Genomic DNA, 12481 nt, shown 5'->3' with positions numbered 1-12481 from the left:
AAATTTAATTAATAGTATTACCTAAAATTCTTAATAAACTTGAAATTAATAATATATTTTTCCTTTTAACAAGAAGAAAGGACTTTTCATATAAAGGTATGAACACACACTCTAAGGACTTGGAATGACCATTCACGTTCTTCTCACCTAAAGTATAGTAGTACTCAAACATGTGACAAAAAACCAATCTACATCACTTCACACTTTCGGTTGTGAAAATGAGATAAGGGGTGGTAATGAAAGAAAGAAATATAAAGGAGTTTATAAGAGGCTTTGAAAAAATGAAAAATAAAGCATAGAATAAATATGTAGATATCATAAGAATCTAGTTTGGTATGAGGTAGTTGTCTTTGTGAAAATATATTTACTCTTCCATGAACCTCAATGAATGAGACACATTTTCCTACCTCTTTTTTGTCCATTGTTTCACAAGAAAAGAATAAGCCAAATGCCACTCAACTACTACAAGAAGTGCAATGGGTGTGAAATGAATGACAACTATCACAATGAAGCTATGTTGACTCAATGTCACTCCCTTTCAATAAAATACACTTGGCCATGAGAAATTTTGTGTGTTTTTGATGAATACAATTAATTTATATTTGAAACTTTATACTAATTACTCCCAAAATATTTGACATAATAACAAATTAGAGAAGAAGAAACCTCTAACCTCTAACCTCACAAATATATTAATTTAGAACAGAAGCATTAATTTGACCAACAAATTTATGGCTGTACCTAACATCATCACACACTAAATGCACCTTTCACATACTATTGATGCCATCAAACCAAAGTAATCTCCAAAATCACTTTTAAAGTTTCTTACAAAAACATCATAATTATTTCCAAATTACCAACCTTACTTATACAACAAAAATCACACAACTATATCAGATTCATATTCATGTTATAGAAAATGCTCAAGGTAGAGACTGAGTCTGAAATCACAACACCTCTCAAAAAAAGACTTGAAGTTTTCATGGCAAGAAATGAAGTACTACAGAAAGAAAACTACGAACTTAGAGAAGAAGTTGCGCGACTAAAATCGCAGATAGTTTCGCTCAAAGCGCATAACATCGAGCGAAAAACTATTCTGTGGAAGAAGATACAGAAATCCATAGATGACAACAATTCAGATACACATAACCAGCTCAAACCAGCACTTCAAGCAATCATGTCTGAAAAAAACTTAGAAAATGAGAACTTGCATCATACAAATCAAGATTTTCATGATTCATCCGGTTCGCCTAGATCGCCTAGAAAGGAAAGAACATCGATAGCTCTACCACCAACTCCGCCTCCAAAGCCTAAAAATTATGAAAACAGAATCAAAATGCTGCCAGCAATAGCGCCTCCGCCACCTCCAACGCCATCAAAAGCATTGATCGGTTTGAAAGTGGTGCGCCGTGTGCCTGAAGTTATTGAGTTGTATCGCTCGCTTACACGAAAAGACGCCAACATGGAAAGCAAAACTCATCACAACGGAATTCCAGCAGTAGCATTCACCAGAAATATGATCGAGGAAATCGAAAATCGGTCTAGTTATCTCTCAGCTGTAAGTTTAGTTTCAAACTTGTCATATTTAGCTTCCAAATTTTCAAATTCAGTTAAATTTTCGTAAGCGATTTTGAAGAACTTATGTAATCATATTCTTGGACAGATAAAATCAGAAGTTCAAAGCCAGAAGGAATTCATCAGTTTCTTGATCAAAGAAGTAGAATCAGCTTCATATGCAGATATTTCCGAAGTCGAAACATTCATCAAATGGCTAGATGGAGAATTATCTTCATTGGTGGATGAAAGATCAGTGCTTAAGCATTTCCCACAATGGCCTGAACAAAAAGTTGATGCATTAAGAGAAGCTTCTTGTAACTACAGAGATCTGAAGAATCTTGAATCAGAAGTTTCATCCTATGAGGACAATCCTAAAGAGCCAACTTCTATGGCTTTGAAAAGGATACAAACATTACAAGACAGGCGAGCATGTACAAAGATTGTAGAGTTTAGTTAAACTTAATTTTTTGAGCAATACTTAGAATTAATTGAAAGTGAAACTTTTGGATTTTTGCAGGTTGGAAAGAAGTGTGAGTAGTAAAGAGAAGATAAGGGAGAGTACTAGTAAAAAATATAGAAATTTTCATATCCCTTGGGAGTGGATGATGGATACCGGCCTTATCGGTCAGGTACGAATTACATATATGACTTGTAACACTGATAGTTCGCAGATTTAGACACATTTCGCGAACTGCACTACTATTATTGAAATCTTTATCATGTTATTAACTACAGATGAAACTAAGTTCATTGAGGCTTGCAAAGGAATTCATGAAAAGGGTAACTAAGGAAATGGAATCTCATGAAGATAATAATAGCCTTTTGTTACAAGGAGTTAAGTTTGCATTCAGAATACACCAGGTATGAGAATAATGGTTCTCAGAATTTTGTAGAATTGATATTTACCTTTTTATCCAACTCATGACATATCAAGACATTCAGTTTGCAGGTGGCTTTGATTATGAGACTATACAAGCATTTCAAGAATTGAAGAAAGTTGGTTGTGTTGTTGTTGTTGTGCCAAGTAATAGTAATCACATCATGATTAATTCTCCCAAATTTGTTAAAATTGGACAAAAATATGCATCTTAACTTATATTAATGTATTGCCATAATTATCGTTTGATGTTTATACATCAGTGGCAGAGTTTACAAACATGTATATGCTCTTCTATTTATGTCATTTTTAAAAACTCATTAACTAGACTAGTGTGGCTAGTGTGCTCTTAATGATAATCTTTCTCCTTGTGCTCTTTCCTATATAGTGATGTTGATTTGTTCAAGTGAAGTCTCTTGAGATTCCTGAGATTTGCAACAAAAAGAAGAAAAAACTAAAAATAAAGAGAGAAGGGATAGATAGATTGCACCTGAGATTTATGCAGGTTCAGCTTAAACATTTGACCTACTCTTGTTCCCTGTGAGTTTTCTCTTGAGATTCCTCTAAAATCAAACTTGAGCTTTTACCGGATCAATCCACAAACTTTCAACAACAAACAAAACCTTTATTCAAGCTTATCTCAAAAATCTCCACCCAAGTTTTTTTTCTTTTCGGATTTAACTTGCAACTTTCAAATTCTTTACAAATATATTACACAAGAGAATCACATTCTTGGATAAAACAAATTAAACACAACACAAGTACAACACAATTGTCACAAGGGCTTTTCAATCTATAAGCACCATGACAATTCTAATGTAAAAAGAATTTCATAAAGAAAAAGAGTAGAAAAATAATAGAGAGGTTTCTATTAACAGAGCTGTTGTCAGATGAAATAAGGATAAGCTATTTATATAGAAAAAAATTGGCTCAAAAAAGAAAATAATTCAATGGACTAATAAATGAGTTAAGTGATTAAAATGATGTTTTAATCGATTAAACCACCCAAAAATCAGAAAACCTAATATAAAAAAGGAAATCCTAAAACATATGATTTAATTGATTAATGGTTTTTTTAATTGGTTAGAAAATATTTCTCTTTGCTTTAATAGGTTTGACATAGGCCTTGCTCGATTAGGCAGTGAGTTAGATTTTCCAATTGTTTACAAACACTTCTTAATAGATTCCATATTTTCCTGGATTATTTTTAAGAATTTTAATAAAATATGAGAAGATTTTAAAATATTTTTTGTGTGTCTTGTCCCTTTTTACGATAAAATGATCACACTAAAATACTAAATGCATGACCATGTGAGCTTTCACACTCTCACTTTCACAACTTTAAGACTTTAAAAGCCATGTAATACAAGCCTAAAAATATCTTGACAACATGCATGAATATAGCATCACACTTGTGTCAAAAATTTAAAAGTCGTGTAATACAAGCGAAAAAATACCAGACACGCAAAGCCCAATTTTCATTAATATCTACTAAAGCCCAATTTTCATTGTCAGCTCTCCAAAGCCCAATTTTCATTAATATCTACCTAAAGTCCAATTTTCATTGTCAGCTCTCCAAAGCCCAATTTTCATTAGCACCTTTCAAAGATCAATATCAATTGACACCAAGATCACTTAAATTTTCCTGTCGATTTTAGATGATCATTTACTTTTCTAACGATATATGTATCAACCTTTCGGTTGAAGATGATAATTTACTTTCTTATAGATCTAAGCATCAACCTTTCATTTGAAAACTATCATTTACTTTTGTGTCGATCTAAGCATCAACAATCTAAGCATCAACCTTTTGGTTCAAGATAATCATTTAACTTTTCTCTCGATCTACACATTAGCCTTTTTAATTTTTTATCGATTTACGAACCAACCTTTCAATTGAAGACGATCATTTACTTTACCTATCGATCTAAGCATCAACCTTTTAATTGAAACGATAATTTAATTTTCTGTCAATATAGGCATCAACCTTTCAGTTGAAGAATATCATTTTCTTTTATGTCGGTCTACACATCAATTTTTCGATTACAGACGATCATTTACTTTTTTTTTGTCGATCTAAGCTTCGTCAAACCTAATTTCAACTTGATGCCCTCGTTAGTAAGGTCCAAAATATCATAGAGAAAGTAAGCAATATTGAATCCCTTATGAGACTATGGCCATGTATAGTATAATGTCCACCGAAAGCACTAAACAACTATACAAATATTGTATAGCATAATGTCTACTGCCTACCATATCCAAAATATCTATATTATGCGAGCATAGAAACTCTTCCACCTCCGCCGGCATAACCTCCGCTTTGGAATGAATGAAAGATGAATGCAACAGCACCGCACAAAATATTAAATCATTCAAGATGATAGAAACAATTTATGTGTGAAAATAATGCACCATTATCCAATTCTAAGAATATTTTCAAATGTACAACTGTAATTTCCAATTAATTAAACCTAAAATGATATTGCTTAGAATCAGTGAGTCAGCAACTCTTCATCTATTTCAGCTTCACAATAGCCAAAAAAAAATTATCGTATTGTTATTGTTAAAACAAATAAAACACAAGGTTGATGAAATTTGAAATGAGAAAATTTATATAGATAGATAGATAGAGAGAGTAATTTCATTAGCTAGTGTGAGAATGCACCCTACATACTTATATAGAGATTACACAATAATTGGAATTGAGTTTGACCAAGTATAATAGCAGGAAAAACAAAAAACTCGGGCTCGTAACCGGTTAGGCCAAAGTGGATAACCAGTTACACCTGAAGCTAATTAGTTCAAGAATTAATTTAGTCCTAGTGGTAACTGGTTACGCCAATCTTGGTAACCTGTTACGCCTTCTAAAACCATACTTCTCTACTACTGAACTGTATACTTACACTTGAATTATCAAACCAACTTCAACACACCACCTTAATTCAAGTGCTGCAAGTCTACCATCCCCATGCTCATCTTCAACCTTTTGAAAACATCATTTATGACTCCCTTTTCTAACAAATCAGCATCGTGAAAGTTAGTCCAAGATTGAGATTGAAAGGACCTTTCAAGTCATAAAAGTTTAGTCCAAGATACGTTGGACCATATCATATCATTGGAAGGATTGGTGATGTAGTGTACCGTTTAGCCTCACTACCCTCACTCTATGGATTGAATGACGTGTTCCATGTATCTCAACTTTAGAGAATCATTCCCGAATCTTTGTAGTCTGTTCTTCCAGATATCGTTGATGTAGAAGCATATCTTTCATTCAAACCTCAACCCAGTCAGATTATGGATCATGTAACTAAGATATTAAGGAACATGAAGATTCCTCTATTCAAGGTTCTTTGGAAAGAATCCCACTCGGGCGAAGCTACTTGGGAGCTAGAGTCTGAGATGCGAGAAGCATTCCCTTAGCTATTCCATGGAAATCTTTAAAATTTGAGGGCACATTTTATTTAATGGAAGAATGTAATATCTCATATCCTCTTAAATCTTTGTACCTTGTTAGTTGAGACAAACTGAGTTCCTATATGCTCTATTCTTTGTCAATTGAGACAAATATGGTAATTGGTGAACTTATATGAGCTTAATTCTTATTCAATTTGATTGACATTTATTGATTAGTAAAAGAAGGAACATTTTGGTAACATTGATAATTGGTCAATTGCTCACTAGAAGAAATATCTCAATTTAAGATATTTTCCCTTCTCTCTCATACCAACCACTTGCCTTTGTTAGTAAGAAGAAAGAAGATAAGTCAGGAGAAGAAGATAAAGAAGAGAAAGAAGAGAAGAAGAAGAGAAGAAAAGAAGAGGAAAACTTGGAAGAAGAAGAAACCTTGCATCAACGAGGATTTCAACTCAATCTCATTATCTTCTTGATTCAAGGTCGGTTCTAAGTTAGACATAACTTTGGTGGGGGAAATCCATGAAAAGGGAATTAGGGTTTGTATGTTTTGTCATGAGCATAAAATTAGTATTGATGCATGAAGTTCTTGTGTATTGCATGCTTGATTGTGAAAACCCATATGATTGGTATCAAATTATGTCTAATGATGTTATACATTGTTGATGGATGGTTGTTTCTCACTCTGTTATGTTTCCTTACTCGAATGTAAGAGGTGTCTCAGTGTGCATCAGTGAGTGAGTAGTCGCTAGAGGTGAGTTGTCCCATCTACGAGAATGCTGAAGACATGGATGGATAATGATATCATAGTTGCGATTCAACTAGCTTGTATGGAAACACGTTGTAATACTGTGATTGTGATAGAATCATATGGTATTTATGATATCAATTCATGGTGATTGTGATATAATTACATGGTGTTTGATGAGGGTAATCACATGGTGATTAATGAACCAATCGTGTATTCGGGAATAACTCTTATTTGTGTGTAACCTGAGTTTAAGACTCATATAGAGTAGTAGTCTGGAAGATGAATGATTATTTGGTGGATACTGTCGTGACCATAATTTGTGGATTTAGATTGGGGGGAGAAGTATTTCATGCTATGGGAAAGCTCGTGAACCATGACTATATTCTGTTGATTCAGATTAGCCGGAGAGACAATCCTTGTTGTGGGGACAATCGTGACTCGTGTCCATAGTTTGTGGATTCATATCGGGTATGGAGAAATAGTCCGAGGAAGCAGAGATTTGTGACCCGTGTCCATAGTCCTAGACATAAGATCGGCCCGGGAAAGATACTTTGTTGTGCATTCCCGAGTAGTGATTCATTGAGTTTACGTTAACTCATGTTGAATGTTACAGTAAGAAATTCCCTTAGATGCTTAAGTCCTTGTTCTATTGTGTAACTATGCACAAGTAAGACAAAGTTGAATAACTTAAGTTAACAAACGATAAGAAATCCCTTTAGAGCCGAGTGAACCCATAAGATAGGGGAATTCACTGAGATTATTATCTCACCCCCACTATTACTGTTGTTGTTTCAGGTAGTTTTGTGCAGGATAAAGGTAAGGATAAGCTTGCTTTATGGTGTTTTGACGATCAGACTTTTTGGATTGTGATATTCCGTTGTGGATCATGTGGACATTGTTGTATATCATGTGTCATTTATGTATATTATTTATTTTGAACGTGTATATATAACGTTGTTGATAGAATCTTATCAGTACCAATTAAACTATATATAATGTATCTTCTAGATGTATATTATATCTGAGTATTAAAAAAATTAATGGTTTCATAGTAACTCTTAACATTAGATAATATCCCATTTTAGCAAACACTTTTTTTTTATATTTCTTATATAGAGATTTTTGCATAATTCACATGAAGAGAATTTCACATTTTAACAACTTGATCAAATAAACGCATCCGATTAGTCACAATTTCACAATGATTTCATACATACACATCATACGACACATACGTTGTAAACTAAGAAAAATATAATGCACGTTGCACCTTAGTAATATTTCTAATTTTACCTAAGTAGGGTTTAAGGTGAGTTCTAGACAAAATGATAAATAAGGCATTCCTTATTTGTCGAAAATTTTATCTAAATTATCAAATTTTTTAAATAAATATTTAAAATAACTCATTTTTTCATTTATTTTCTAAAATAATCTACTTTAAAAAAAAGATCAAAATAAAGGAGACTTCATTTCAATTTGCGCATGTGTACAACATTTAAGAGAAGACGTAAATTCAATTGATGATACTGTACAAACACGTAGGAGAGAGAATATACTATCTCTTATATATATTTGTACACTGTCGTCAATTAGATTGTCGTCTCCTCTTATGTGTTGTATACAAACATCAATTGGATTGACGCCTCATTTGTTTTGAGAATTTTTTTTATTTGAAAGTAAATTATTTTGGAAAATAGTTTTAAAAATGGGTTATTTTGGATATTTATTTAAAAAATGAATTATTTAAATAAAAAAAATTCTATTTATCACTAATTAATTATGCACACAACTTAAACTAAATATTTCTCACATTTACCATATATTGAAAATTTACCTCTAAATAATTTTTTAGAAGAAAAGCTAGGTCACAACGATATGAACAAATAACTCTATTAATCAAATTGATATGATTATAGTCATAATCTAGTGAATAACTTTAAGCCAACTTGCAAAAAGTAATTTAACCAAGACTCGATGAAATTGGTAAGAGCTCTTATAACGAATGGTTGAATAGTTTAAATTGAAAAGTGAAAGATGGATTTTAACTTTTAGAACAATGTCAACACATATCATAATACACTTAACTGGTGTTGCGCTCCATGTTAACTAGTTGTTCCCCACTAAAAACAACGCTAATAATAAAGGATTCTTTCCATTTTGGTGATCACTTTTTTAAATTTAAGATCTTTAATTTTAATTAGTAAAATAATTTTTCAAACCATGTCTTCTTCAACAAATCTTTTAAGTTTGACTTGTTTATTGTAAAATTTATCCATCTTATGCTTTGATTTCTCAATTCTTGTTAATTGCATAATCTGATCTTCATATAATTCATCCATCTCCATTAACATAGCTTTTTGGTACTGATACAAACTAAAATGATTTTTTTTTCACTTTGAGAGAATCCACATTATTTTTCAATGAAAGTACTATAGCTTGACCGTATGTTATAAGATAAGGAGTGGATCATTGTGAGTGTATTTTTTCGTTTAGATATGTTTTTTATGATGTCAAAATTAAAAATAGCGTTTATGTATATTGGACGGTATCATCTGAGTCTATCTAATTTCAACATGTTTGCATTAGGAAGCATGTCAACATTGTTAGAAATGACCTGAAAAAGATTTGTGCATCAAAATATTATGTTGAGCATGAAAAATTTGGTTTTAAGTGAAAAAACTTCATTATAGGTCGACACATATGACTATAGGTTGACCTGCTTAACACATAGGTCGACACATACACTTATAGGTCGACCTATAGATGACTTTTCTAAACTTCAGGTTGACACATAGATGATACAAGTCGACACGTATGCTGCATTATTAAAGCCTGTAGGCTCTGTTTTATGTGTTGAGTCGACCTATAGACAACACATAACCTTACAAGTCGACCTATGCTTCTGTCATACCCTAAACTTTGCCCCATCTAGTTCATCTGCATGTATTCATTGGGATTCATTTATCCGTAACTATTCATTTACCATTCATTCATCTACATCTCATTATCTGAATTGATGATCATCTAGACATGGGGATTTCATGTTCCATGCATAATTCATGTTGATTGGTCGCTTTGTCTGATTCATTTGTTCTCATCAATCCCTACATTCTCTTATTCATTACATGATCATAATCGATATTGGTGATGAATCTAATTTAACCTTTGTCAGATTACTGGTAAGGTTTACTATGAGCCTTCATGCATTGCTTTGGATGCCTAATAGTATGAGTAATTTGAGATTTGTTTTGGTGATCTTTAAAACTTGACCTTGATAAATTAAGACATTGTCTTTGCATTATATTTCAAAGTGAGTGTTTCTTGTTTTTCGTCTTGTCTTATTTCTTTATTTCATTAAGTTCTAGCAAGAAAACATTTTGATTTACATGTTTAAGTTTATTTTGGTTAGGTAGTATTAATAATAATAATGTTTGATTCGATTTAAACTAGAATTAAGTCATAGCAGGCATGATATTCACATCTTTACTTTTGGATACTATTTAATTTGTTTTTAGATATTATGGTTACATCAAAATTCAAAAAAAAAAATTATATCCCCCTTTTACATTATTTTTTTTAAAATCACAAAAAATGAGAAAAACAAATGTTTTAATAAATAGCACATTTTTATTTTACAATAATACAAAAAAAAATAGCATTTCCATGTGAAGGGTCCCTCAAGGTGCATTTTGGCTTAGTCTTAAGGCTCTTTACGTGGGAATCTCTTCTCTTTCATCATCTGACTTTGGAAAGAAGAGTATTTGTCCTCTTGCAAACAGAAAAAATATTGACAAATTAGTATGAAACTGGAAACAAGTATTAAACCAAAAAGCAAAACAAGCAGTGCAAAAAACAAGTTGCCATGAGTAAAGAAAAGTGCAGCAGCGCAATAACAATTTGCATTAACTTGTCAAAACAACTTTGTACTTCTGAAAAGTTGATCAATTATATTACTTTTTTATCATACCACAACAATTACATCACTATTGCAATCCCTAATCTCATTCATTATAACGTCAGAAGTATATCAAGGGAAAAATGGGGAATCCATTAAGAAAAGAACTCCAACAGCCATAAAAAATCTTAGCAAATACCACAACTTTAAAAAGAAAACACACTAAAAAAGAAGACCCTAACATTCACTAATACACACCACTGGTACATGAGAACAACCCTAGCAGATCATCTTCACAATAAAAGAATACAAAACCAACAACCAACACATTCATCAAGAAAAAAAACTTAGCCATCCCTTTTAGCATCCTGATACAGAGCACTGCATTTTTTTATTTTAAACTTGAAACGACTACACAACTATAAAGAAGGAGTGATTGAAGGGAAGGAGGAACTCGATTCCGAGAGAGTCAAGAAAGCACATATCTTTAGGTAGCTCTTCACGAATATTCTGCTAGGTAAAAGAAAATTTCTTGACTTGATCGTTGATTTGCCTTTTAATTTATGCTTTCTGTATGCTGCTGTTTGTAACAATATGGCCGTGTTTTTGCGTTGATTTGATCGTAAGGGTTGTGAATGTTTCATTATAACCTGGAGTTTTGTTCAATGGCATGGAGTAATTGTTTGCTTTATTTGTTTTGCGTGTTTTAAATAAGATGTTTCATTCGGTTTCCTTCGCATCTAAGTTTCGATTGAGGAATGATATTCATGGCCGTGTGAGATTTCGGATGGAAATTTGTTATATTTCGAAGAAGAATGGAAATTGTGTCGGTTTCGGTAGAGAGCTATATTTTGTTTGTGTGATTTGAAAGAGATGTGTTTCCATGGCTATTGGAATTTGTCTCGTTTTCACATAGAGTGTTTTCCTGAGTTGAGAAAGGAGAGAACGGCTACTGCAAGTGGGGGCTAGGGTTTTCCTCCCTTCCCCTCTAGTTAAATCCTAATTGGGTCAGGGGGATCCGACCTGCCCCTTACACCCAGCGCCCCAACAACATATTTTCTAGAGTGGGCCTCTTATCCGCCCACCTGGCCTAACCCCTTTTTTATTTTTTAAAATTTTCGGTTAGTTTTTTATATATGTATTGTTGAACATAATTAAATGTCAATTAATCACCCATGGTTAGATGGTTGAGGCATTCACTACTTCCCACCAGGCCATGGGTTTGATCCTTGGTGACAGTAAATCCTAATTTCAATTGTTTTTATTTCCATACTTGCCATTTTATTAATAAAAAAATTATAACTTCTTACGATTTATTTTACCATTTTGTACCCTTTTATCTAATCCTATTTTTTAAATACTTGTTGATTTTACTCTTTTCGATTTAATTTTTAAGTGTGTTGTAAATAACTTTTTATTTATTTATTTATTTTACTTGGCTTATTTTTGGGGTCTTCTTACATTGAGTTTTTAAGCAATATCCATTTAATTTTCAATGATTTCAAACTTTCGTACATTGATCATTTTAATTTAATATTCAAACCCTTTTCTTAATAAAATTGGAAGAAAAAGATTACCTGGGTGAAAGATCCAGTCGTAATCCCGAATGTTAGGTCTAAGTTGTAAGAACTTGCAAGCCATGAGTATTCGTCTTCCCTCCAAAACACTTGTAAATATTCAAACTTCTTTTCTCAATAAAATTGAAAGAAAAAGATTATCTGGGTGAAAGGTCCATATGTAGTCCCTAGTATTTGACCCAAGTTGTAAGAGCTTGCAAGTCATAAATACTTGTCTTTCAAGCCCAAAAATATATCCAACCAACCAAACTTTTTTTTCGTCTTCGTACGATTAATAAAAAAAACTTTTTCATAAACGAAAGATATCTTGTCTTAAGATGATGCAAAGCAATGTTTCATCTGCAATTGTTGAATTGAGATAAGTGACGTTTTTCCGAATGTTGATTTATAAATCCATTCGATGTGATGTA

At 32.4% G+C, this 12481-nt stretch overlaps 1 protein-coding gene across 3 annotated transcripts; it reads left to right on the top strand.

Moving 5' to 3' along the window:
- The first annotated feature begins 708 nt into the window (after nt 1-708).
- On the top strand, nt 709-2843 carry LOC127118512 (protein CHUP1, chloroplastic). 3 transcript variants are annotated; one of them, XM_051048720.1, is made up of 5 exons: nt 709-1561; nt 1667-1983; nt 2078-2189; nt 2296-2421; nt 2495-2843. In XM_051048720.1, exons 1-5 carry the CDS (start codon nt 923-925, stop codon nt 2549-2551), a joined length of 1251 nt encoding a protein of 416 aa, XP_050904677.1. In that variant the 5' UTR covers nt 709-922; the 3' UTR covers nt 2552-2843. The 3 variants fall into 3 exon arrangements, with proteins under 3 accessions (XP_050904677.1, XP_050904678.1, XP_050904676.1); XM_051048721.1 differs by having other exon boundaries at nt 712-1561; nt 2510-2843; XM_051048719.1 differs by having other exon boundaries at nt 717-1561; nt 2503-2843.
- The last annotated feature ends 9638 nt before the right edge of the window (nt 2844-12481 follow it).

The sequence above is a fragment of the Lathyrus oleraceus genome, chromosome 2, assembly GCF_024323335.1.
Source record: "Lathyrus oleraceus cultivar Zhongwan6 chromosome 2, CAAS_Psat_ZW6_1.0, whole genome shotgun sequence".
NCBI classification, from domain to species: Eukaryota; Viridiplantae; Streptophyta; class Magnoliopsida; order Fabales; family Fabaceae; genus Lathyrus; species Lathyrus oleraceus.
The sequence above is the reverse complement of the archived record's forward strand: the minus strand, read 5'-3'. Positions and strand labels throughout refer to the sequence as shown.